Genomic DNA, 24,945 nt, shown 5'->3' on the forward strand with positions numbered 1-24,945 from the left:
AAAGTACAGAACATCATAGAGGAGTAGTACCACTCTACCCAGTAAAACTTGTCCTAGATCCCGAAGTAGAAATGTAATGTAAGTATACAGAAGGTAACTAATAAGCAACGCTAACATGCTGACCAACTTCTAATGAGAGTTGTTGTTTTCCTATTTTTGTTTCAAAGGTTTCAGATTTATTTATTCACAAAAGCTCATAAATATTCATGTAGGTATACTCCCTTTCCAGAGTAACATTATAAGTTATTATGAAATACCAGTCACAAATTGGCAGGCTCAAAGTGCTCTTGAAAGGCACTGCACGTATGTACCTGTGTAATAAATAATCTAACAAAAAGCTTGCCCTGTTTATTTTGAAATCCATCATGATCACAATAGAAAGATAATAGTGGATTTCTGGCACTAAATTGCTGAGCTGCTTCTTGTCCAAGTTCTGCACTTGCTTATCAAGTGGTGACTCATGCAGTCAGTCCTATTTAATTACTGGCTTTGCAGGAGACTGTTAAGAATTCATAAATTTAGAAGTTGTGTAAATGAGTGAAAATGTGCAAATTCTTTTAATTATAGTTATAAATGTTCTGGAAATAACAAGCCTGACATAAGAAGACAGATTTAGAAAACCACCTTTCATTTATGTCATTTTAAAGCATAAGAGGCAACTTCCCGTTGGTGAGAAAGTAAATTACTTCTGGTAAGTTTAGGAAATCAGAATAACATCTAATAAATTTTACCTTCCACTGCCCAAATGATATCTAATGGCTTGGAAAAAGATGTTATACTTTCAAAAAATAGAAGTTTTCCATTTAAAATCTTTAATGCATTCATTTCAAATATTAATCCAAAAAACTGTAAGTGCTTCTCAGTATTTAGGACTGCAGATGTAACATAATTATTTAGCACACGGTTTCATAAGTTCATGTCTCCTTGATTTTATACATTTAAAAAATTAAGTTTGCCCTATGAAAAATGACAAAATACAGTGAATTAACATACAATGTTTTCTATTTCTGTAGCTAGGGAATGTCAAGGAAAATGAACCTCCATAATCTACAGACTATTAATTACCTGGTTTAAGAGATCTTCTACTTTTTTCTGCCATGAATCCCTGGCTGCATTTTTCTCTCGCTCTTTCAACTGCAAAAGTTGAGACATCGCTGACTTTTTATCCTCTTCATGTTGAAGCCTTAACTCTTCGCGAAGCTTAGAACACTCTTGTCTAAAATAGAACAAATGCACTTAATTTGTGAAGAGAATTATTCCTCTCAATAACTGCAGTATAGTTGCTTGCAGGTTTCCTAAGCATTTAATTAATCCTCCTCAAAAGCCAACTCAGAATAAGAGGTGATTATTTCATAGTTAAGGACCATAAAGTAAATTGGTAACTTATCCAAGATCATTTATTTATCAAATTATTAACAGCAGAATAGGTACTAGAGCAATAAGTCCTCTGACTTCAGGTGAGTACTCTTCCTATGTTATAGTCCAGGAAATGAAATAAAAAGTAATCTATATTTAAGCAGAAAAAGAGAATTCCAATTTCTCTGCAATTAATCATGGGAAAAATTCATTAAAAATGCTGCTACTACAGCTTCAACAACGAGACAATATAAGCCATATGACAGAAAACCATTTTCTGCACATCTGTATAGGTAAGATTACATTACTGAGTAAAGAATGTACCTAAGGTTTTCAGTCCATTTTATCTCTAAGTCATGGGCCATTTTGTCCACTCTCAGTTTCTCCTCTTCTTTCATGGCAGCAAGTGTTTCTTCATGCTGTTGCCTTTCTTGTTCTAGCTCACTCTGAAGAATAAAAACTTTTCAATGAAGACTAGTCTTCAAAAGCAAAGTCACTGTTGCTTATTTCAAATAACAGAGTGCTTGCATTACAACTTTTAAATTCTACAGCACAATAATTGATAGTGCTATCTATGACAATTACTTGAGATTTTCTGACAATAAAATCATGGTACCCATTTAATATTTTAAATGTCCTTGTGCAAACTATATTTTATTAAGGCTTAAAAGTTTGCAAATTATTTTAATAGTTTAAAGTCAGCATTAAATGAATAATCTTAACTAAATTTTCCATATCATAGGTATCTAAGAATTCAATTATCTTCACCTGTACACACATTACCTAGGCAGATACACTGTTAAAATTCATTCCCATTCATATCAAAAGTATGCTATCTACAAAGCTTAAGCATTATCGTTGTATCTCACTGACGTGATTAAAATAATCATGAGAAATTTAGGCTTCTATTTTCATCCTGTAACTTCAAACCAGTGGTCCATGGGTTTACTGTTATTATGATATATATGAAATCTCTGTAGAGTAGCATAAATCAAGTGGTTTTCTGGAGCCTGGGGCTGGATATGACCTGTTTGGACAACACTGGCAACCATCGATCCCTGCCAGCAGTGTAGCTGCTCTTAGGGTACAATGGAAAAGGAAGAGATGATGGTTCATCCTTCTGTTAACACAATGACCCTTTCTGGATCACCCACTTGCCAGTAGCACATTGCAGCATTGTTGAGGGGCATATCCAGACTGATGGGAAAGTAGCAAGTCAGTGCTGAAACTGTTGACCTGGCTAGTAAGCAGTAAGTACTGAAACCTGAAGTCAGCCATCTTAGCCAACTGTCATTTTCACTAAGTACTCTGCCTCTAAGAATTATTTTTTTCCACCAAAGACAGTGTTGAATGGAGTAGAATTTCTCAAAGAGTATTTCTTTTACTGAATGCAAAGCACTTTATTAGACATTATTGGGGTGGGAAAAGAAGAAAACACTTGCTCTTAAGAAGCTTACTCAAAGTTATGGTAAACTGTGATGCAGCACCTATATTTTCTCGATTAAATTTGTCCAGCAGAACAGAAAATGAACAGTTGATAAGGTTTTGCTTAAGTTTTTTATTATGTTCTACTATTTGATAGAAGAACAATGTAAATATGAGCAAGGAACTTAAAGAAATGAAACTGAATCCAATTCTAAGCTAAAAAAATAAAATTTGAAGGCAGCATTTACTGAGTGCTTACTATCTTGCTAAGCACTGTGCTGTAATGGTTTACCTCAGTCAGTTATGACAACAGCAGTGTGACGTGCATTCTCATCATCCCCCGCCTCTCCTGCATTGTGTGGATGAAGAAATTAAGACTGAGAAAAGTAACGTGCCCAAAGTTACACACTAAGTGACAGAGGCAGAATTCACACCCAACCAATCTGAGTTCAGAGCCCACGCCTTAAACCATCTCTCTGAAAGAAAAAGTGATAAATCTCTAGCTACTGTCCCCCTAGTTGTATGGTTTATTTCTCTACCTTCTAATGCAGTCTAAATATTTGCTCTGCTTCATGACCCTGAAGAGTAAAGACAAATCTTTTCCAAAATCTGTAGGTCGCAGAGAATCACTTAGTTGCTATGCATGAGAGTTCAACTCTTACCAGTAAAAGAACTGTGTGTACTAACTGTAAACGGATTGAACTGTGTTTCCAAAAAGATATGTAGAAGTCCTAACACCCCAGGTCCTCAGAACGTGATGCTATTTGGAAACAGGGTCAGTGAAGATGTAATTAGGTAAGATGGGGCCAAGCTGAAATAGGGTAAGCCCGTAATCCAGTATGACTGGTGTCCTTACAAGAAGATGTGAGGACACAGGAAAAATGCCATGCAAAGACAGAGAGAAGATTGAAGTTGTGCTGCCACAAGCCAAGGAACGCCTGGGGCTACCAGGAGCTGGAAAAGACAAGGAAGGATCCTCCCTTAGAGGTTTAAAAGGGAAAATGGCCCTGATAACACCCTGATTTTGAACTTTCAATCTTCAGAACTCTGAGAGAATAAATTTCTGTTGTTTTAAGCCACGTTGTTTGTAGTACTTTGTTAAGGCAGTCCTAGGAAACGAATAATAATTATATACAAATGTGATATTTGTAATAAACTTTAAGCAAAGTAAATTATATTTTTACCTCCCTGATGTTTAGATTATAACAGGATAATGACGTTACCTCAGCATTTAATAGAGCATCCTCGGTCTCCTTCAGCCTGCCTTTAGTCAAGTCCAGCTCATTTTGAAGTCTTTCCTGGGAGTCCTGAAGACTAGCAATGAGTCCTTCTGCAGAGCCAAGACCTTGTTCACTTTTGCTTACCATTTCTTGGAGGTGGCCAATCTGCAAGTAAATACAGTACTTTTAATACACCTCAGTGTAATGGACTAGCAAACAGTCACGTTTGTTTTCTTAAAGTCTTTTCTTTAGATGTAATTTTACTGATGGATCTTTCTTGATGAATTTGGAAGAAGCACTCAACCATGATAGTCTTCATTTGTTGTTTTTTGAAAAGACCTCTATATTTATGATTTCCCTTTGTCATGGCAACCATGTAAATACATGGATACCTCAAGCTCCTGTGAATTCCTGGTTCTATCATATAATCAAATAACTATAAAAAAGAATTGAAGATAAAGATCATACCCAAGATTGAGAAAAAAGGATCTTTTAGACAAAAATATTTTTTAAACTGCTCTCTAAAATTGAATCACTTATATTTCATTTGAGCCCTGTTCTCCATCTATTTATAAAAGTGACAGATTTAGGTCAATATTGATAAACTGGTAAATGTAGCTTAAATTAGGATATGTTGTGATCTCTATGTTTCCATAAAAAATGTGTGTCTTGAAATTGTTAAGAGTTGAATTCACACACTCTTGAAATTAGGAGCTAATAGACAATTTGTTGATTAAGCAGACCTCAAGTAGTGAGAACTATTATGAAATCAGTAAATGAAATACTTTCAATTATCTAAGAAAATATTACGAAGTAAAAATCTCATTTTTATAAAACAGCTAAGCTTATCAAAACTCTACAGAAATGACAACTGGTAATTAAAAAATAATACCTGAGTATTTCTCACTGTAAATACAGACATCACAAAGAAAACTGAAAATCCTTCTCTAATCCCCTCTCTGACCTGAAATCCCCTGCCCCCAACTTCCTGTCTCCTTTCCATGCAGACATATGCACATGCTGAACAATTCCAGTGATGGTAGCATTTTATCTTGTTAGTATCTTTAAAGACATGCCAACCTCATAAAATGAGCTGGGAGCTTCCATTTTTTTCTGGGCTCTGAAATATTTTCATAGCTAAGATTTACTTGTTTTTTGAAAATTTAGTATAATTCATCCACTAAAATCCTCTGGGTCTAGTGCCTCTCTAGATACATGTTGGACTAGTTAGTTTCTTTCATGGCTATAATTGGTTTGGCCAGGTTGTTCAACTACTTTGAGTCATTTTAGAAATTTAAATTCCCATAGGAAGACATCAGTTTTCCTTAAATTTGAAAATTAACTAGCATATTTGTAAATAATATTCATTTACAATGCTGTAAAATTTTCTCTGTCACTGTATTTATGTCACATTTCCCTAGTCTACATAGATTACTCGTATCTTCTCTACTTTTTGTGTTGGTCTGGCTTGCAGAATGTGTTCTGCAGCAGTGAATGAATGAATGGAAGAAAAGCGACTGTTAACAGAGTTAAAGAGGACTGAATTTAGGAGAAAATCTAGTTTCAAGTTCTGGGTCTGCCAGTATAAAACAGCAGTAAAAATACCTACCTCACAGAGTTACTATGATAATTAAGTTCAAGGATATATGGGAAAAGGTTCTTTAACTAGAAAGCAACATACAAATATTAGGTACCAATCAATACTGACACAATTTGCCAATCACCTATTCTACCCCTCCCAGTTTCTCCTCTCATAATTTTGCTTATGGTGTGTTTTGATACCTGTACAAATATTCTGTGTTTTTAATTCATGACACTGCCATCATATTTCAAAAAGCCTTCTTTGTCCTTGTATTTTGTCACTTGAGTTTTGTATTTTATTTGTATTTATATTCATGATTTAATATTACATTTCAATGCTTAGCCCACCTGGAACTTTTTTGGTACAAGGTTGAAGAAAGAATCTAACTTCATTCTCCTCTTCTCTTCCATTTACATACAGTCTTAAGAAAGCATTGTCATCCACTATGATTCAGATTAAACCTATTAACTCTGGCCTCTATCCTACTATTCTACTGACATTACAGGTAAGTCCTCAGAGAACTCTTGGCTGCATAACATTTTCAGGCCTCACAGTCTGATCCTAATCACTGTCTGACACTGACACTTCCACCTTCTTGCAAGTGTCTGCTTTCATGCTTTTCTGATATCCACTAATCCTTGTTCTCATGCTTTTGATTTCTCCTTTTCAATCGCTTTTCCTGGCTCTGTTAATTCAATATTGGTGCACTTCTCGTTACCAGCAATCTTCTCATTAGCTACCCTTCCTTGGGTAAGCTCTTCTACTTAAATGGCTTCCAGAACTGCCCGATCTTTAGCTGCAAGCCTGCACACTCTACTTAGTTCCAGCCTAGATGTCTCACAATCACCACAAAGTCAGCATAGACAAACAACTCGATGTCTTGCCATCCAATGTATTTTTCCTCTACAGGAAGTACAGATTCCTATCTTCCAATAGTGGCATTATTATCTGTCCAAATACCTAAGCTAGATACCTGAGTCACTTGCTATACACTCACCATATCAAGCCCTATAAATTTTATTTTATTTTAAAATTTTTTTATTTTTTATTTTATTGACATATAGTTGATTTCCAATATTATATTAGTTTCAGGTACACAGCATAGTGATTCAATATTTTTATAGATCGTACTCCATTTTAAAGTCATTACAAAATAATGGCTATATTTCTCCATGCTGTACAATATATCCTTGTAGCTTATTTTATACATAGTAGAGTGTACCTCTTAATCCCATACCCCATCTAACCCCTCCCCACTCCCTGTCCCTACTGGTAACCACTAGTTTGTTCTCTATATCTGTGAGTCTGTTTCTGTTTTCTTATATACATTTGTTTGTTTTCCTTTTTTAGATTTCACATATAAGCATTAACATAAAGAGTATTTGTCTTTCTCTATCTGACTTACTTCACTAAGCACAATACTCTCTGTGGCCATCCCTTGTTGCAAATGGCAAAATTTCATCCTTTTTTATGGCCGAGTAATATTCCATTATATACATATTGGGTTGGCCAAAAAGTGCCTTCAGCTTTTAAGTAAAAATAAAAGACACATTTTTCATTTTCACCAAGAACTTTATTGAACAATGTATTCACCCTTTTGTTCCACTACCTTCTGCCATTTTTCAGGCAACTTCATAATTCCATCTTCCTGAACCTTTTAATCTTTTTGAACAAAGAACTGTTCCAGGTGACTTTTACAGTCTTCCAAGGAATTGAAATTTTTTCTATTAAGAGAATTTTGTAAAGACCGAAATGAATGGAAATCCAAAGGTACAATGTCTGGTGAATACAGCAGATGAATCAGAACTTCCCAGCCAAGCTGTAACAGTTTTTGCCTGGTCATCAAACAAACACGTGGTCTCGTGTTACCCTGATGGAAGATTATGTGTTTTCTGTTGACTAATTCTGGATGCTTTTCGTCGAGTGCTGCATTCAGTTGGTCTAATTGGGAGCAGTACTTGTTGGAATTAATCGTTTGGTTTTCCAGACGGAGCTCATAATATAGGACTCCCTCCCAATCCCACCATATATACAACATCACCTTCTTTGGATGAAGACTGGTCTTTGGCGTGGTTGGTGGTGGTTCATTTCGCTTGCCTCATCATCTCTTCCGTTCCACATTATTGTACAGTATCCACTTTTCATCGCCTGTCACAATTTGTTTTAAAAACGGAACATTTTTGTTACGTTTAAGTAGAGAATAGCATGCGGAAATATGGTCAAGAAGGTTTTTTTTTGCTTAACTTATATGGAACCCAAACGTCAAAGTAATGAACATAACCAAGCTGGTGCAAATGATTTTCAATGCTTGATTTGGATATTTTGAGTATGTGGGCTATCTCGCACGTGGTATAACGTTGATTGTTCTCAGCTAATGTCTCAATTTGATCACTATCAACGTCAGCTGGTCTACCCAACCGTGGAGCATCATCCAGCGAGAAATCTCCAGCACGAAACTTCGCAAACCACTTCTGACATGTTCGATCAGTCACAGCACCTTCTCCATACACTGCACAAATCTTCTTTCTTTTTTTGGCTGCACTGGGTCTTCGTTGCTGCGTGCGGGCTTTCTCTAGTTGCGGTGAGCGGGGGCTTACTCTTCATTGTGGTGCACAAGCTTCTCATTGCGGTGGCTTCTTTTGTTGTGAAGCATGGTCTCTAGGCACACAGGCTTCAGCAGCTGTGGCACATGGGCTCAGTAGTTGAGTCCCGCAGGCTCTAGAGCACAGGCTCAGTAGTTGTGCTGCACAGGCTTAGTTGCTCCACGGCATGTGGGATCATCCTGGACCAGGGATTGAACCCGCCTTGTCCCCTACATTGGCAGGCAGATTCTTAACCACTGCACCACCAGGAAGTCCCACAAATATTATTTTGTGTTTCGCTTGCGTTTTTACCTTTCTTGAAATAATAAAGCGTAATATGCTGAAAATGTTGCTTTCTTTTCTTCCATCTTCAATATTAAGATGGCTATATAAAAATTAGCCAATTTTGGTAAGTCTTTTTTTAAATGCACATTGATATGACAGCTGTCACATACAATCTAACAAAATTGTTTCAAATGAAGTTAAAGACAACTAAGGGCTACTAGAGCCATCTTGTGGAAAAAACTGAATGAACCTTTTGGCCAATCCAATATATACCACATCTTCTTTATCCATTCATCTGTTGATGGGCACATAGGTTGCTTCCATATCTTCGCTATTGTAAATAATGCTGCTATGAACAGAGGGGTGCATGTATCTTTTTGAATTAATGTTTTTGTTCTCTTTGGATATTCACCCAGGAGTGGAATTGCTGAATCATGGTAGTTCTATTTTTAGTCTTTTGATGAACCTCCATACTGTTTTCCATCTTGGCTGCACCAATGTACATACCCCCCAACAGTGTAGGAGGGTTCCGTTTTCTCTACATCCCTCTTCTCCACATTTGTTATTTGTAGACTTTTTGATAGTGGTCATTCTGACAGGTAAGAGGTGACGTGGCATTATTGTTTTTGATTTGCATTGTCTAATAATTAGTGATGTTGCAGATCTTTTCATATGCCTGTTAGACATTTTTCCAAAGTAGACATATGGATGACTACTTATGTCTTCTGCTCATTTTTTGATTGGGTTGTTTATCTTTCAATATTGAGTTGTATAAGCTGATTATATATTTTGGACATTAACCCCTTATTGGCCATGTCTTTTGCAAACATTTTCTCTCATTCGGTAGGTTGTCTTTTCTTCTGTCGATGGTTTCCTTTGCTGTGCAAAAGCTTTAACATTTAATTAGGTCCCATTTGTTTATTTTTGATTTTATTTCTTTTACCTTAGGAGACAGATCCAAAAAATATTACTACAATTGATGTCAAATATTTACTGATCTCCTACCATGTGTCAGGCAGCATAACAACTGTGATAGAACATCTTATAATAAACAAATCCAAATGCTTTTCATTTTAACAAAATATTGAAAAAATATATATCCACTTAAAAAGCTTATTTCCAGAAGAAAATCTACAACTTAAATGTTATAAGTACATTTTAAAAGACCATAATGGTCAGAATTATTGATGATTCAGCCTACTATTTTATCTTCAAAGGTGATCCCAAAATAACATTTCATAGGATAACAGGGTTATCCTCCACCTGAGATTTTAAACTCACTAGCTTCCCTTAATATACTATTATGATTCTGGCATTTATGAATTTATCATCTAGATCCACAGTTGAACTACTTACATTTTGAGGCTATTTCATTTGGAAGGGTATCAAGATCTACCAACTTATGAAGATAGTACATTCCTTAATTTTTCCTAAAACAATCACTTTCTGTTTTTATGAACTACCCCCCTAATTCTTTCCTCCTATCTTTCCACAGATGTATCTATTTTCCATCCAATAAATGTAAGTGGAATAAAATTTTTATTTAAAAGGCAAAATTTCTGACAAGGTATTTTTTAAAATGCAGCTATATGTGTTGGGCAAGAGGCACACGTAAACATAGGATGCAGAAAAACAGAGAGTCAGTGGATGAAAAAAGATATACCAGACAGCTTATACAGTATCAGATAACACAGACTAAGCCAAAAAGTATGATTCATTAAGTAGCTAAAACAATTTTATATTTGTATGCATGTAACAAAGCCTCTAAATATACAAAGCAAAAATTGATAGAATGTAAGAAGAAATAAGCAAATACACCATCATAGTATCAGTGTTTAGAAACTGACAGATCAAGAAGATAAAAATTGAAAAGAATACAGAATATTTGAAGAAAATAGCTTAAAATCTTGATTTAATGAACCAGAATGCAGACTACATTGCATTAAATGAGTGGATGCACTCAGAACATTAAACTTCTTTTATGTGTGAGGTCACAATGCTAGGCCTTAACAAGTTTCAAAAATTGTTTTCACATGAACCACAATGCAATTAAGGTTACAAAAGCATTTCAATCTCACACAGCTTTTCCAGAGAACAGAAAAGGATATAAATCCCACTTCATTTTATGAGGCTTGATATAACCTTGATTCCAAAACCAGAAAAGGATGGTATAAAGAAGGAAAAGTACGAAGCCATCTTATTTAAGCCTAGGCTTAAAAATCCTAAAATCAATATTACAAAACGGAATCTAGTATTATATAGAAAAGATATATATAATCTGTCATGACTAACTAGGACTTATTCTAGAACTCCGAAGTTGATTTAAAATTATAAAACTGATTAATGTAAGGTACCACATTAACAAGTTAAAGAAAAATGAGTATGTTCCCAATAGATGCAGAAAGATCAACATCAATTTGTAATTTTTTTTTGAATTAGGAAACTAGAATTACAAGAGAATTTTCTAAACCTGATAAAGAGCATTTACAAAATAAAGCTTCAGAGAAGCATCATAATTAACTGTGAAATGTTGACACCCTTCACTTTAAGAGCAAGAAACAAAACAAGAATGCTTACTGTCTCTGGAGATCCTAGCCAGCAAAGTAGGACAAGAAAGAAAATGTCCCAGCGTGAAGGGAAGGCAGATACATACAGAGGGATGAGGCAGGCAGATTCTTGGGAGCCACTCTAAAGCAGCACCAAAATATTACCAAGGTGCTAAAACATAATTGAGAATGTATCTAGAAGCAAAATCAATTACATATTAATTAGAACTCTTCTCAGTGAGATTATAATATGTAGGTTGGAGGAATGCTGAAACCACTTGGAATTGAGAGTAGAACTCCAGGGCACGTGCATGAGAAACACAAATGGTCACTAAACCACCTTCTAATGACAGCAGGACACCATAACCACAAGGATCACAGACCGCGAGAGAGGTATGCAGTGGATGATCTTGGGCAATCGAAGAGAGACTGAGCTAATACCAGTAACAACATTAATTCTCTATTATATCCAAATGTTGTGCTTGGTACCTTCTCTGGATAAATGTTTAAAGATAACTAAAGAATACTGAGTGCAAATCATTAGCCTGCCCAGGGGCACTCATGTGTTTTGGTGTGGTTTCAGTGAGCAGAAGCAGACTGATGAGAAAGCAGGACTTAAAGACTGTTGGGAAAGATGAGGCTAGTGAGGTAGGAACAGCTGCCAAGATGAGACACATCAAGACAAGAACTTGTTTTAGGAAGACCAGTCTACGAGCCCCATGAAGGATGAGCTGGAAAGGAAGGAAAAGAGGACAGTAGGGGGGCTGTTCTAGGACGCAGATGAACCAGGACACAGGACAGCAAGGGATGGAACAAGCAATATTATAGCTTTTCAACTGTCTTTACATTTCTTCTATTCACAACTTTTTGATTTATAACATTTTATTCTATTCTATTCTTAGTCTTTTCTTTTCCAAGCTAAACAATACTATTTTCATATAGAATTTAAAAATTATTTTAGATGTCACTACCTAAAGATCCAGGGTAGAGAATACAAAGTCAATGTTTTGCAAAAGGGTAGAAAAAACTCTTTTGTTTTCTTTCGTGTAACGGGATATTCTCCCTTGTTTTGCTTTTCCCCACAAAAGCATCTTGGTCCAACATTTTTTGTAGTAAATTTTTACCTGGTGAGATATAATCAATGTCACTATGAAAATTTCAGCATTAAAGAAAGTTTTTGATTATTTTTACTCCAGATATGTTACCTTCATTGAGGCTCATCTACTTATACAATGTTACCAAATAAGGTACTATCAATGAGATATAACATAGGTGAATGATTGGCCTAAAGAACTCTTGCCTGTTGATTGGCTGAATTCAGCTTGTCTTCCAGTTCTTCCTTCAGGTTTTCTAGCTCTTGTTGAAGCTGATTTTTATCATCTTCCAGGTTTAGCTTTTCCTTTTTATGTTGTGCCTCCAATTCCTTAGAAAAAGAAATTTTTTAGAAATTAACAAAATTGCAAATATTGTATACTTCGAAGACTCCAAGAAAAAGACTGCTCTGTTTTGTATTTTGATGCCTTGCTCTTCAAGTTAGTCTTATACTTAATTATTAATATCAGAGTTAATGGTGAATCTAATTAATCCTAGGGGCTTAGACTCTATCACTTATGATGCAGTGGTTAAGTCATTTTTTAAATGGTAAGAATATCTGACTAGTCTAGATCAACCTGAAGTCAAAAAAAAAGAAATGTGTGATATAAATGATAATTTGGTGAGATGAGAAAAAATTCTAACTATCTCTTGGGTTCATAATTCTTTTATATTTACATAAAAATACAAAATTTAGTAACACTTCTGGAACTCAGTGGTCTAGCACTGGAATGTGGTCAATGATTAACAACTAAGAAATTAAAGTATCTAAAGAGCAATACTACTAAAATTGATACTTACTGAAGAACACCTACTATTTGCCAGGCATGCTACTAACTACTTGGGATACAAAGGCAAAAAGACACGGTCCCTGCCCTTAATAGGCTCATTAAAGAATATGTGATTAAAATTAGATGTAATGGGGAGTACTGGAGTATATGAATAGGGAACTGATAAGTGCTGGCTTGGTGTGAAACTTCCACAGAGAAAGCAATTCCTAAGCATAGTTTGGGGTGTACCAGTAAGAAAAGGTGGTGAAGCAAGAGGGAGATATAACATTCTAGGCAGAAGAAAAAGCATGTGCAAAAACCATGGAGGTAGCAAAGAACAAGGTATGTTACAGGTGTTCAGTATTTCTACAGCGTAAGGTGAGAACAGTAATAAATAGGGTTCTATGTTGCGTGTCCCCAAGACAAACTCCAGGTTTGATGATTTGCTGGGATGTCTCACAGCACTCAGCATTTAGTTGTACTCACAGCTATTTGTATTACAGCAAAAGGATACAAAGCACAATCAGCAAAGAGAAAAGGCACATGGGGCAAAGTCTGCAGGAAGCCAGCCTCAAGCTTCTAAGAGTCCTCTCACACAGAACTCTCCCGCAAGCTGGGACAACACATGTGAAATGTCCACTAGGAAAGCTCATGAGGAAACTAACACAACACTCTAAAGTAACTATGCTCCAATAAAAATTAAAAAGAAAAAAAGAAAACTTTCATAGACTCAGATATTGGTAAATAACTAAATATGAGAACTATAACAAATACATTATTATAATTATTATTTTATAAATTTACCTTAACCCTAAATGATATCCTTACACTTAGGATGGATTTGTAAAATTGCCTTTGTGTCTATAAAAATGGTACAGAACTTTGTCAGTTCAGCCAAGGTGGTTAGGTATCTACTTTAATGATGATTAACTTCATTTCCCAAATAAACATACTTGGGGGAAAAAAGAAAGCTCATGAGGGACTTAGTACCAGGTTTCTTACTGGGCGCTGGCCAGTTTAGCATGTTCCAAAATTCGAGACTCCAGGAAAGAAAGTACATGTTCAGGATAAACCATATTGTTTGCATAAACAGTTTAGGCACAGGGAGCCATTCTTATCAGGGAATGGTGGGAACCCTCCTGAAATTCAAGTTCTAGACACCAGCCAAGGGCCAACCTTGCACCATGTTTTCTAAGGATGGCAGTTTCAGGCCTGCTATGTTATCTCTTTTCTGCATGGATTCTCTGTATATTCACATCCTTTTTGGTAGCTAAGTCATAAGGAATAGTGAAGTCACTTTTAGCTAAATGTTCTTTAAAAGATAATTTGACATAGGAGAAAGACTATTTGGAAGGAGGCTGGTTTTAGCTTAGGCTCAGACATGAACTAGCTGGGCAAGAAAGGAATGAAGCAGCAAGTGATAAGTTATTCTGAGAAAAGACAAGGGTAAAGATGAGGCTATCCTAAGAGGTTTTGACTATGTTCACATACAGGAAATCCATGTCATCTGCCTTGTGGCAACCATGCTTTAATGAAAGTTTGTAAGAAATGCAAATGGATGAAAGTAGATTTTCAGGTAGCTCAGAAATTGAAATTTAATGGGTGAAGGGATGATTAGAAGAGTAGTAATGAGGTAAAAATTATATTGATGAAAGATGCCTTGATTCTAGCACTTAGAACTTAATACAGAGGAATAACGAGAGGCAAAAGGCACCTGCAATTTAAATATTCCAGTAAGAGAGGAGGAGGTTAAGGTGAAAAGAGAATGTAGAAATGAAAAAGAGTAACAAAAAATAGCTACGGGAAAGATTACTGAAGCCACAGTTACTGCTAAATCCTTTACTATAAAACCTCGAACACTTGATACATATACCCAGAGTCGGTAAGCACGCACACGCTTAAGTAATTAACTAATCAATTAAAGCTGTACTGATTGGTTCTGGAATAGTGAGCTGGCACAGAAAAAAGGACAACCACAACTTTGAGAAATAACATATCATCAAGTTTTGTCTTTAGTTATATAAACATATAACAGTATGTTTAGATAGACATATTCTAAACAAGTTTTATTTTGAATTTTTAATTAACTTTAGGTGTTATTTTTTCCAACTGGTTGTCAGAAAAGGAAGAAATATAGAGGCAGAAGATCTCAATTCACATGCTACCTCTTCTATTTACTAGGTTTGTGGCTCTGAGTAAATCATTTAGGTTTATTAAACCTATTTCACCACCCATAGAATAAAAATGTCATAAATCTCCAAGACACAAACAATAAGGAATATACAAGAAAGCTTTCAGTAAACTGTCAAGTGCTATTATATAAACACCTAACAAGCATCATTAATACATGCCTACACAATGTGGTGGCTAAATGCCTCAGGGTTTGATACCTGAGACCTGAATTCAAGGTCTGACTGATTCTTACTAGTTGCATGCGCTTGAGCAAGTATTTAACCCCTCTGTGCCTCCACCTCCTCTTCAGTAAAATGGGTACAGCAAGGAAACCAAAAGCAGTGTTACAAGGATTAAATGAAAAAATAAACGTAAAACATCACGGCAGTGTCTGGCACACACAGTAAGAAATACTAACACTTATTTATCACTATATGCCCAGACATGTCTGGGTTTTTACATTTTGCCTCACTTAACCCTCACAGGGATATCACAAGATGGATCTTATCTTCGTCTGTCAAATGCAGAGAGCCTCAGGCATAGCTTTTGGGACCAAAGAATAAGCAGCTAGTAAGCAAAGAGCTCAGTGTAAGGCCCCAATCTGTCAGCTCCCTTGCTTTCTCTACTATATAATTACCGTCTGCCATGTATTACTATTAGCGAGCTGATTACTTATTTGAGGGCAAAACCAAAACAAAACAGATCATTTTCCCAGGGAAGGAAACTGTCTACAGGAGAATAAGTGCTTCAACTAGTGAGGCTTCCTGAGGAGGACACCAATGTTGCTGTCTCAAGATCAAGCAAGTGTTTCTATTACGGCTTACACCAAGTAGAAATGCCTCATATCAATTTAATAAACTACATCCCCTATAAAAACTTTTATGTATGTTACTCTTCGAACCGAGATTTACAGAGTGATTACAAGACAGCAGCTAGATCATTATAGAAAGCCCACCAATTTACAATGCAATGCTAAGCTGAATTTTTACTCACCATTTGCAGTTTTTTCTTATCCCTAATCGCATTACTGTGGACAGCCTCAATTGCCATGTGGTGCTTCCAAGCTAATTCTTCCAAAGTCTTAGAATGGGCCTCATTTAACTGGGCCACCTCTCCTTCCAGTCTATTTTGCAGGTTGTTTAGCTCCATCTCATAATATTCTTGCTGAGTTTTCTTTGCCTCATTTACTTTCTAAAATTGAACAAAAATAAAGATCAATAATTGGCATCTGCTTTTTTCATTACTGCTATTAGTATTTTGAATACTCAGTAAATAAACTTGGATGAACTGAGTGCTACAGGATTTAGATATGGTACATGAGAATACACCATTGGGTGTTCTCAGAAAATGACAGGGTGGCACAGGCAAAATGAGTAATTTTAAAGCAAATGATAAAATACACTATTATTAGGTTAGAACCAAGTGCGAGTCAGCACATCTGCAGGCTTAAGAGAAAAAGGCTTCCTATATGTCAAAGTTGTACACAAAATGGCTTACCAATTTACCCACTCAAATGATACTATTCAATACAATTTTATTGTGTGCCAATTATATGCCTTTTAAGCATGAACAGTCTAATGATGAAAAAGTCAAGAGTGTGGCAGTATCATTTTTTAAGTTCTTTGAAAGGAGCATGCGTCGTATGTTGTGAGAGTATATAGGAAAGGAACCTAACCTGGATGGGGTGGGAAACAATGTGATGTGTGTGAGAGACAAAGAAAGAGAGAGAGAGAGAGAAAGAGAGAGACAGAGTGAGACTGATCGATCAGGGAAGGCTTTCCAGAAGAGAAAACATCTGAGCTGATGATGACACATTCTCTCATTTAATTCTCACAAGTCCACCAGGAAACAAGAGATGAGAAAATTTCAAAGCTATATCTGATGTCAAAAGCCTACATTCATAACCATTTCCAGCATTTTGAAAGCTGAGAAGCAGTTTACCAGGCGGTGAAGTTAGCGAGATGGAAACCCATGCAGCTGAGCAGTGTGGCTAGAACACAGGATTCAAGGCTGGGAGTGGAGAGGGATGAGGCTCCGAAGCAGGCAGGGTCAAATGATGACCAGGGGTCTTTTATGCTAAGGCCTCTGGATTCTATTCTGATGGCAATGAGAAATCACTGAAACTGACATTTAAAAAAATTTTTTTTTTAATTTTTAGTTACTTATTTATTTTTATTTACTTTTTTTTGCGGTACGCGGGCCTCTCACTGTTGTGGCCTCTCCCGTTGCGGAGCACAGGCTCCGGACGCGCAGGCTCAGCGGCCATGGCTCACGGGCCCAGCCGCTCCGCAGCATGTGGGATCTTCGCGGACTGGGGCACGAACCCGCGTCCCCTGCATCGGCAGGCGGACTCTCAACCACTGCGCCACCAGGGAAGCCCAAGTTACTTATTTTTAATGTTTGTTGTTTAAGCCACCCAGGCTGTGGTGTTTTGTTATAGGAGCCCCAGCAAACCAAGAAAACTTGTCAAGGGGAGAAAGTAGAAAGGAAATAAAGACAGGAAGAACTTTGAGAAGTATCTGAATTTCGGGAGCAGGAGGAGGAAGGGGAGCCGGTGAAGGAGGCGCACGAGCCATTGGGAAGGAGGAGAGCGTCACAGAGACAAAGGGTGGGCAGGGGGCGGCCAAGAGCTGTGAGTGCTGCTGAGAAAATGCGTACAGCTTTTGGGTGTGCTGGTTGTGTTCCCACTGATGCCTTAGGACCCAGTACAACAGAGCAGGAGAGGGGAAGCCAGGCCGAAAGGAGGAAATGGAGGTACTGGATGAAGGCTACTCTTTGAAGAACTCATGTGGTGTTACAAAAGAGGAAGACGAGAAAGTAAAACTTCAAGAAAATGAGGTTGAAAGATGTTTTAAATCTCTTTAGGGGCTGGAGCAGATCCCCCCGACCTGGATGCTCTGTAAGACTCTCGGAAGACAGACACACCTCCTCTGTATCATTAATTCCTCCTGGATGGGCAGAGCGATCCTGCTGTCTGGCCTCTACAGCACCTGCCTGCCTGGCTCAGTCTGCAGGTCCCTAGAACTACCCAGGTGGAAATTAAAGGTCCTCACGTCATAGGAGGCAGCACACTGCAGAGGTGGAGAACATGGGTTTTGGAGTCTCACAGACCTGGGTTCAAGTTCCAGCTCTGCCACTTATTAGCCATGTGACTGGGGGTACCATGCGTGCATAACGTCTATAGGCCTCAGTTTCTCCATCTGTGAGATGGGAACAATAAGGAAGAACCTATTTTACAGGGTTGCTGAAGATGAGATAATGTGCCCCCAAATGTTTAGCAATATACCCAGCCTACTGTAAATATTTTATAGTTAGCAATTATTTTACATAATAAAGAGATTATCATTATTCCCAACGCCCAATGAGGGGGAAAAGCCCTAGGGAAGAATCTTGAATGTAAGGCACTGGACTTTCTTTCCTTTCAAAGCCAGAAGGTGTAGACAGAGGAAACAGAAACTCCCAGCTGCTTCTTTCTTGCCTGGGCCAGACTGGGTGTCAGCTCTTCCCTTCAAGCCTCCCCTACAGGGATGGGGGTACTGGGGGCTCAGGGCTCAGAGCAGTGTTCTAGAACTGGATCCCAATCCCTCTGCTAGCTCTCCCTGACTTGGGGTCACCAGAAACCAGAGCCCCTACTTGAATACAACACTTTTAAGGTTCTTTTACCAACATCACCCCCAGGTCTTTTTGTTTCACAGCTCAGACACGAAGTCCCCCTCATCATAGATCATAGCTTTTACCTATAAAACTGTACCAGTCAGGGCTCAACCAGAGAAGCAGGAAGGAGAAAGAAGGCGAGGGGTGCTGAGGAAGAGAGAGGCCATCAGGAAGGGTGGGCAGGAACTCTTGGGCATGGGCTAAAGCTGCTGTCCACAGGCAGAATGTCTTCAGTGACTGACATTTTTAAAAACACAATCATCTTGGCAGTAGGCTAGTGAGCTGACGGAAGGCAGGGAAGGTGCAGAGCTGACAGGACTTGGGAACCGATAAGGGGGTTAATGAAACAGTAATCAAGAACGACTCCCAGGTTTCTGATTTACCAAACTAGACAGACTATAGTGCTACTGGTTGAAAAAAGGAATAAAGGAAATATAGTATTTTGAGGGGAGAAAGTTCTAGGCAGGTTGATTTGACACATCTGTGAGAAACAGATATCTGTCTGCAGTGGGAGTTATCTAGTGGGAGTTAGATACACAGGACTCAAGTTCAGGGAAAAGATCTGGCCTAGACGAACGGCTTTGGGAGATATCACTGACCAAGTGACAGCAGATGTTACTGGAATGGATGAGCTTGTGGAATGAGATGAGAATGCAAGAGGAACATTAAAGGTAAGGACACAGAAAAGACTCTAAAAAAGACTAATATATGTATATGTATAACAGATTCACTGTGTTGTACACCTGAAACTAACACAGCATTGTAAATCAACTATACCCCAATAAAAACTTTTTTTAAACAATTAGATAAAAATTTAATTAAAAAATAAAAATTTAAAAAAAAAAAAAGGTAAGGCCACAGAGAGAAGAGGGAAGCTCACAGACTCAGGGCCTGGGACTGCAGGGCCTGGGAGACAGGAGGAAAGTGTGAGAGAACCAAAGAGAGATGCTGTAAATCAGAGGAGTCAGTATCCCAGGAAGACAAGATCCCCCCAGTCCAGCAGCCAGGACGTCACTGGAGGCTGAGGCCAATGTCGAGCCTGTGGAGTGGTGGCAGGAGAAACCAGCCCACACGAGGTAAGGAGTGAGTGGGAGGTGAACCAGGGCGAGGAGAACAGACACTTTTCAATACACTTGGCTGCTGAGAGAAGGAGGAAGAGTGTCCCAAACCCTCACCTGGTATTGTAGATATGTGAAAAACTGGAATAAATATTCAGCAATTACTCTACACATCATATGTCTTATTTATTTCATTTAGAAATTAAGTATGTTGGTATATGAATTTTCAGGGCTTGATTTTGGTCATCCTTTTCAGTTTAACAGACACTTCCTAGGTGTATACACAATAATACGTTTCATCAACAGAAAAATAAATACGATTAACCGTAATGTACATCCCACTGAAGTAAGAGTTCATTCAGCTTCTGGCTTGAAATAGGTTGAAATGTCCTAAGTTCTTACGTTATAAATTGTTATCAGCAATATTTTGAACATATACACAATATGGGATAGCCCAGCTTTATATCAATACCTTTTCTCCTCAAAATAAAAACAAAAAATTCCTGGAGTTAAGACATAGACTGTTACTATGAAATAGAAGTAAACACTCTAAATAAAATCTGAAAAAGGAAAACTGAACTTTTCTTTCTTTTCTTTCATGGCGGGGGAGGGGGGGTGGAGTTCTCCATCATTCTTTACCTTCTCCAGTTCCAAAATCTGCTGCTTCTGCTCTTCATTCAGACTCTGGGTTTTGCTTTGCAAAAAAGCTCTTTCTTCTTCAAGCTGAGATAATCTCTCATTGGCCCTTGATTTTTCTGATTCTAGATCTTTAATTGTAACCTCCTGGGTCATTTGAGTTGCTTGAAGCATTCCAATATGACCTACCCCCCCAAAAGAAAGCCCCAATTCAAAATGTTACGTTGTGGTATAAAAGTTTATAGTTAATGACACAATGTACTTAATATGGAAGTAAAGTAAATGGTCTGCATGTACAAATAGTTCTTTGGTTTCCTCGCTGTATGCAATAGAAATATTTACCATGGGAATACTTATTATCCAAGTAGAATTACTTAAACTAGAAAGCAGTCCATTTTCACATCACTGATGTTGCTCCCTGCACCTAGAACCATTCCAATCATTTCTGAAGATTTCAAGCTCTACAGGTTGAGGTAGAAACAACTCCTCAGGTACATATAAAAGTCCTGGGAGTAAAGCAAAGTAAGAGAAGATGCACTGAGTAGCACGATGGCACTAAAATGAGTAACTTATTCTTTTCTAATCTCTTTTTTTCCAAATTCTAACATAAAGAAGAAGAAATCTGTATGCAGCAAGGAAGGACGGCAGGCAGCAGTTTGGCTGAAACTAAATTTGTTGTAGACAACAGACCTGATAAAGAACTGAGGCAGAGCAAGAGACAGATAAGGACAGCAAGGCTATGAAAACCTAAATGACGACAGCAAAAAGACAAAAGTGTGCGGGGGTGGTATGAACAGAGACAGAGAGATGGAAAGTGAATATGAGAAAATATGCTCAGAAGGCATATGCGTTAGGACAGCGGTTCTCAAAGCGCCCTGGACCAGCAGCGCCTGGGAGCACTGGTCATAAGTGAAGCTCGCCCCAGACCTACTGCGTCAGAAACTCTGGGGCTGGGGCCTAGCGTCTGTGGTCGCACGAGCTGTCCAGGTGATTTTCATACACATTAAAGTCGAAAAGCTTCTGCTTCAGGGGGACGGTAATCTGGGATTCACCAATGAGCCAGTCAATCACATGACATCCTCACAGAACTCATTCAAGGGCCTCCCAGGCTCACCAAACACCCCAGCGAAATGTCACTCCAGATCGATACAGGCCACCCCCCTCCTCTAGTGAGGGCTTCGAAGTGAGCATGTCAGCCACGTCAGGACGGGCGACCCAGCTTTGGTATGTAACATGATCCTCATTAATAAGCCAAATGAAATGAGGCTGTTGTAATTTAAATATAGTTCCGCTAATTTAAGTATTTTCAAATATTTATGTTTTAAAAGGACATGTTTTTAAAGGACAAAGCCTCTTAGAGTGTTTTTCTTTTAGTGACTGACATTGGTGCTAAAACCTATAAATCTTAATTTTTTTATAGAAATATATTCCTAAAAATAAGTTATCATTTGCTTATCTCATGATTGATTAACAAGATAACAGAACCCTTTAACATGTTTAGAATCTAAATAATTTTAAAATATGAGAAGAAAAGGCTAATCTGTCTCAAATTAACATTTAAGTGTTGGTTTTAGCTGAGGAATACACCAAGAACTGCGGTCAGACATACTAGCTTTGAGGACAAGATCTGAAGCTTGCTGCTGTAAACGTTCTCTGGCTGCTGCTAGCTCACTTTCCACTTCCTTGTGCCTGCTTAATAAGGCCATTTCTCCCTCCTTGGCATCATCAAGCTGTTTTTGAAGAACCTAAGAAAAATCAGATAGCCATTATTAATATGCAAGGATGATGCTAAGCTAAAAAATGCATTTAAACTACGAGCAGCAACTTCCTCTTATTCAAAAGTCACACTTAACAATACCTAGTTTTGAATCTGTATCAGTGACACATAACTTGTTATCTTCATAAGTCATATGACCCAAACATGAAAGGCTATTCGACCCTTTTTAATATATTTAAATGCTGCGCAGATATTAAAAACATACCTATGAAATTTTCTATGCCAAGAAACAAAGACTTGCCAGAGAGACTTTTTGGCTTTTTTTTTAGACTTGAGCCATACCCCTATTTATAAAGCAATCTTAATTTTTTGTTCAGTGTCTGGACATCAACTGATGTGCAGACCCCATCATTAATGGAGGAAAAGGAAAAAAACATAATTAAAGACCAATATTTTAAACTTCCCAAATCACTGGGAAAATATTAACATGTTATTAAAAAATCCTTTCATAAACAATCAATAAGGTTTCAAGCTTGTCTTTTTGGGCCTTTCATATCTGAAATTGTTGTAGGAAATAACACTACAGGGTAATAAAGATTACCTTTTCACTGATTTTGTCACAAAAGTAGAAAAAAAGCAAAATGGAAAAAAAAAAAGTTAAAGTGGTCTAATCGAAAAGAAAAAAAGTGGAAAAAAAATCCATGTGTTGAATGTAATATTCTTTACTCACCTGAACACTGTTCTCTGCTGTAACAAGTGCTATCTGAAGCTTCTGGCATTTGTCATGAAGACTTCCAGCTTCATCCTGTACCATCTGTAACTCTGTCTTTAATTTTCCTATGGTTTTTCGTAAAATTGCTTCTTGTCCCTGAAATTCTTTTCTAAGATCTGCCTCCTTTTCTTTGCTAGCCTGGAGGCTTTCTGCTGTAAAAAGCTGTGACCTTTTCAAAGTATCCAGCTCATGTTCATAAAAGGACTGAGCTTTACGCAACTTGCCTTCATAATCCTCAATTAGCTTTTTCCGCTCGAGCCTTAGCTCCTCCAGTGTCTTGTTTAAGGCCTCCACCTCCACTCTGTGCAGCTCCTCCGCTTTCTCCTGTCCTTTACTAACGGAGGCACTGTGATCCTGCTGTGACTTCAGCAGCTCTTGGATCTCCCGTCTGTGAGCAGTTCGCAAATCTTCCAATGCCAACCGTTTGTCTTTTTCAAACTGTACTTGGACTTGTCCAAAACTCCGTAATCTTTCCTCAAATTTCCTTCTGATCTCTTCAACCTCTCTAGACATGGTTACTATGCGTTGGACATGCTGGGCTTCTGCACAAAGTTGCATGTCCTCAACTCTGTGCTTATAAGCCTCAAATTCTGTCAAAGCCTGCTGCTTCATTTTTATGTGATCTTCTAATGATGCTTCTAAAACTTGAATCTTTCTCTTAAGGTCTAACTCCTCTGATACTCTGCTTTTATACTGCAATATTTTTTCTCTTGTTTCTGCAAGAATTTGTTGGATTTCTTCTTCATGAGCATCTTTGAGGGCTTGAATTGCAGATTCGTGCTCATCATTTTTAGTGTTCAAAGCATATATTACCTGCATGGTTTTAAAGAAAAAGGGAGAAGAATTCAGTAAACCATGTTACTTTCTAATTGAAGTTAATTCTTTCATTTGGATTGACATTTTTTTCTATGCAGATAATATTGGCTATGGTAAATATTAAATACTAAAACTTCATGCACTGTTTTTGTACTCATAGATTTATTTAGCAAATTTACATAGCCCAATCTTAAAATCTGTACTTGAAGACTTTTTGAGTAGGTTTTTAAAGCATTCAAAATTAAGAATGTTTTCCTAGAAATGAAACAGTGAGGAGGAAAGAGACAAAGAAGGCTACCTGGTCTATGAGAATGGAGTTTTCCTACGGCCCAGTCTAGCTTCCTGGGGACTGTGGTGGGATCAGGAGAAAAGCCTCATGGTAAGTCTCTGCCCTGCACTGGAGGCCTAGAGATGAAGGAGGCTTTGCATGAGTGGAAGTTCTAGGCCCTACGTCTTCCCAAAGGCCTCTTTCAACTGCCTAAAGTCTGGTATATTTTAAATTTAGAAATTTCCTTTTCTAATTCCATTATGGTCTGTTTTTAAAGCTGATCCTTTTCACTCCCAAGTGGTCTCCTTACAAAATCCAATTAGTACTTTTGTGCTCACCTATCAAATGTTGTAGTTTTACTCATTGCCTAATTTTCCCTCCGCCTCCAAGCAAGCCAGATTCCTAGAGCCAGAGTGTTCTGAGTACAGGTCTTTATTTTCATTTTTGTCCTTGGGTTTTAATGATTCCATTGAGATTTCCCCACCTTAATTCCAATGACAACATACTCCTTTTATAGTAACACTCCCACTCTCATATGTTCCTTGATGTCCTCCACATAGCCCCACGGTCCAACAGTAATATTCACAACTTAAGGCTTAGAGATGTGCCTACTTTCTTCTGAAGTAAAAAAAAGTAAATATTATACACTCCAGCAAAAATCCAGAGGCTAAAAATCAGCGTCCTGGAACCTCGCTTATTTTAATATGATCTTACTTTGGCTTCAGAAATGAAGTCCAGCACCAAATACTACCTATCTATCATCTATCTATCTATCTATCTATCTATCTATCTATCTATCTATCTATCTATCTACATACCTACCTACCTACCTATCTATCTATCTATCGTTGTGTTGGGTCTTCATTGCTGCACGTGGGCTTTCTCTAGTTGTGGAGAGCAGGGGCTTCTCTTGTTGCGGAGCACAAGCTCAGTAGTTGTGGCTCACAGGCTCTAGAGCGCAGGCTCAGTAGTTGTGGCACACGGGCTTAGCTGC

At 37.7% G+C, this 24,945-nt stretch overlaps 1 protein-coding gene across 3 annotated transcripts in view; it reads right to left on the reverse strand.

The window, feature by feature from the left end:
- FAM184A (family with sequence similarity 184 member A) overlaps nucleotides 1-24,945 on the reverse strand; it is a gene marked incomplete at its 5' end in the record, with an annotated part of 119,950 nt that overhangs the window by 39,752 nt on the left and 55,253 nt on the right. For 2 of the 3 annotated variants that reach the window (XM_082668586.1, XM_082668585.1), the window contains 8 exons: nucleotides 1,066-1,216; nucleotides 1,681-1,802; nucleotides 4,005-4,166; nucleotides 12,297-12,419; nucleotides 16,024-16,221; nucleotides 20,382-20,563; nucleotides 21,988-22,123; nucleotides 22,826-23,479. In XM_082668586.1, coding sequence (XP_082524712.1) covers nucleotides 1,066-1,216; nucleotides 1,681-1,802; nucleotides 4,005-4,166; nucleotides 12,297-12,419; nucleotides 16,024-16,221; nucleotides 20,382-20,563; nucleotides 21,988-22,123; nucleotides 22,826-23,479 — 1,728 coding nt within the window. Of the gene's footprint in view, nucleotides 1-1,065; nucleotides 1,217-1,680; nucleotides 1,803-4,004; nucleotides 4,167-12,296; nucleotides 12,420-16,023; nucleotides 16,222-20,381; nucleotides 20,564-21,987; nucleotides 22,124-22,825; nucleotides 23,681-24,945 lie in introns of those variants that run through there. The other variant, XM_082668584.1, reaches the window with a different exon arrangement.

This window comes from Grampus griseus (genome assembly GCF_964374135.1).
Source record: "Grampus griseus genome assembly, chromosome: 13".
NCBI lineage: Eukaryota > Metazoa > Chordata > Mammalia > Artiodactyla > Delphinidae > Grampus > Grampus griseus.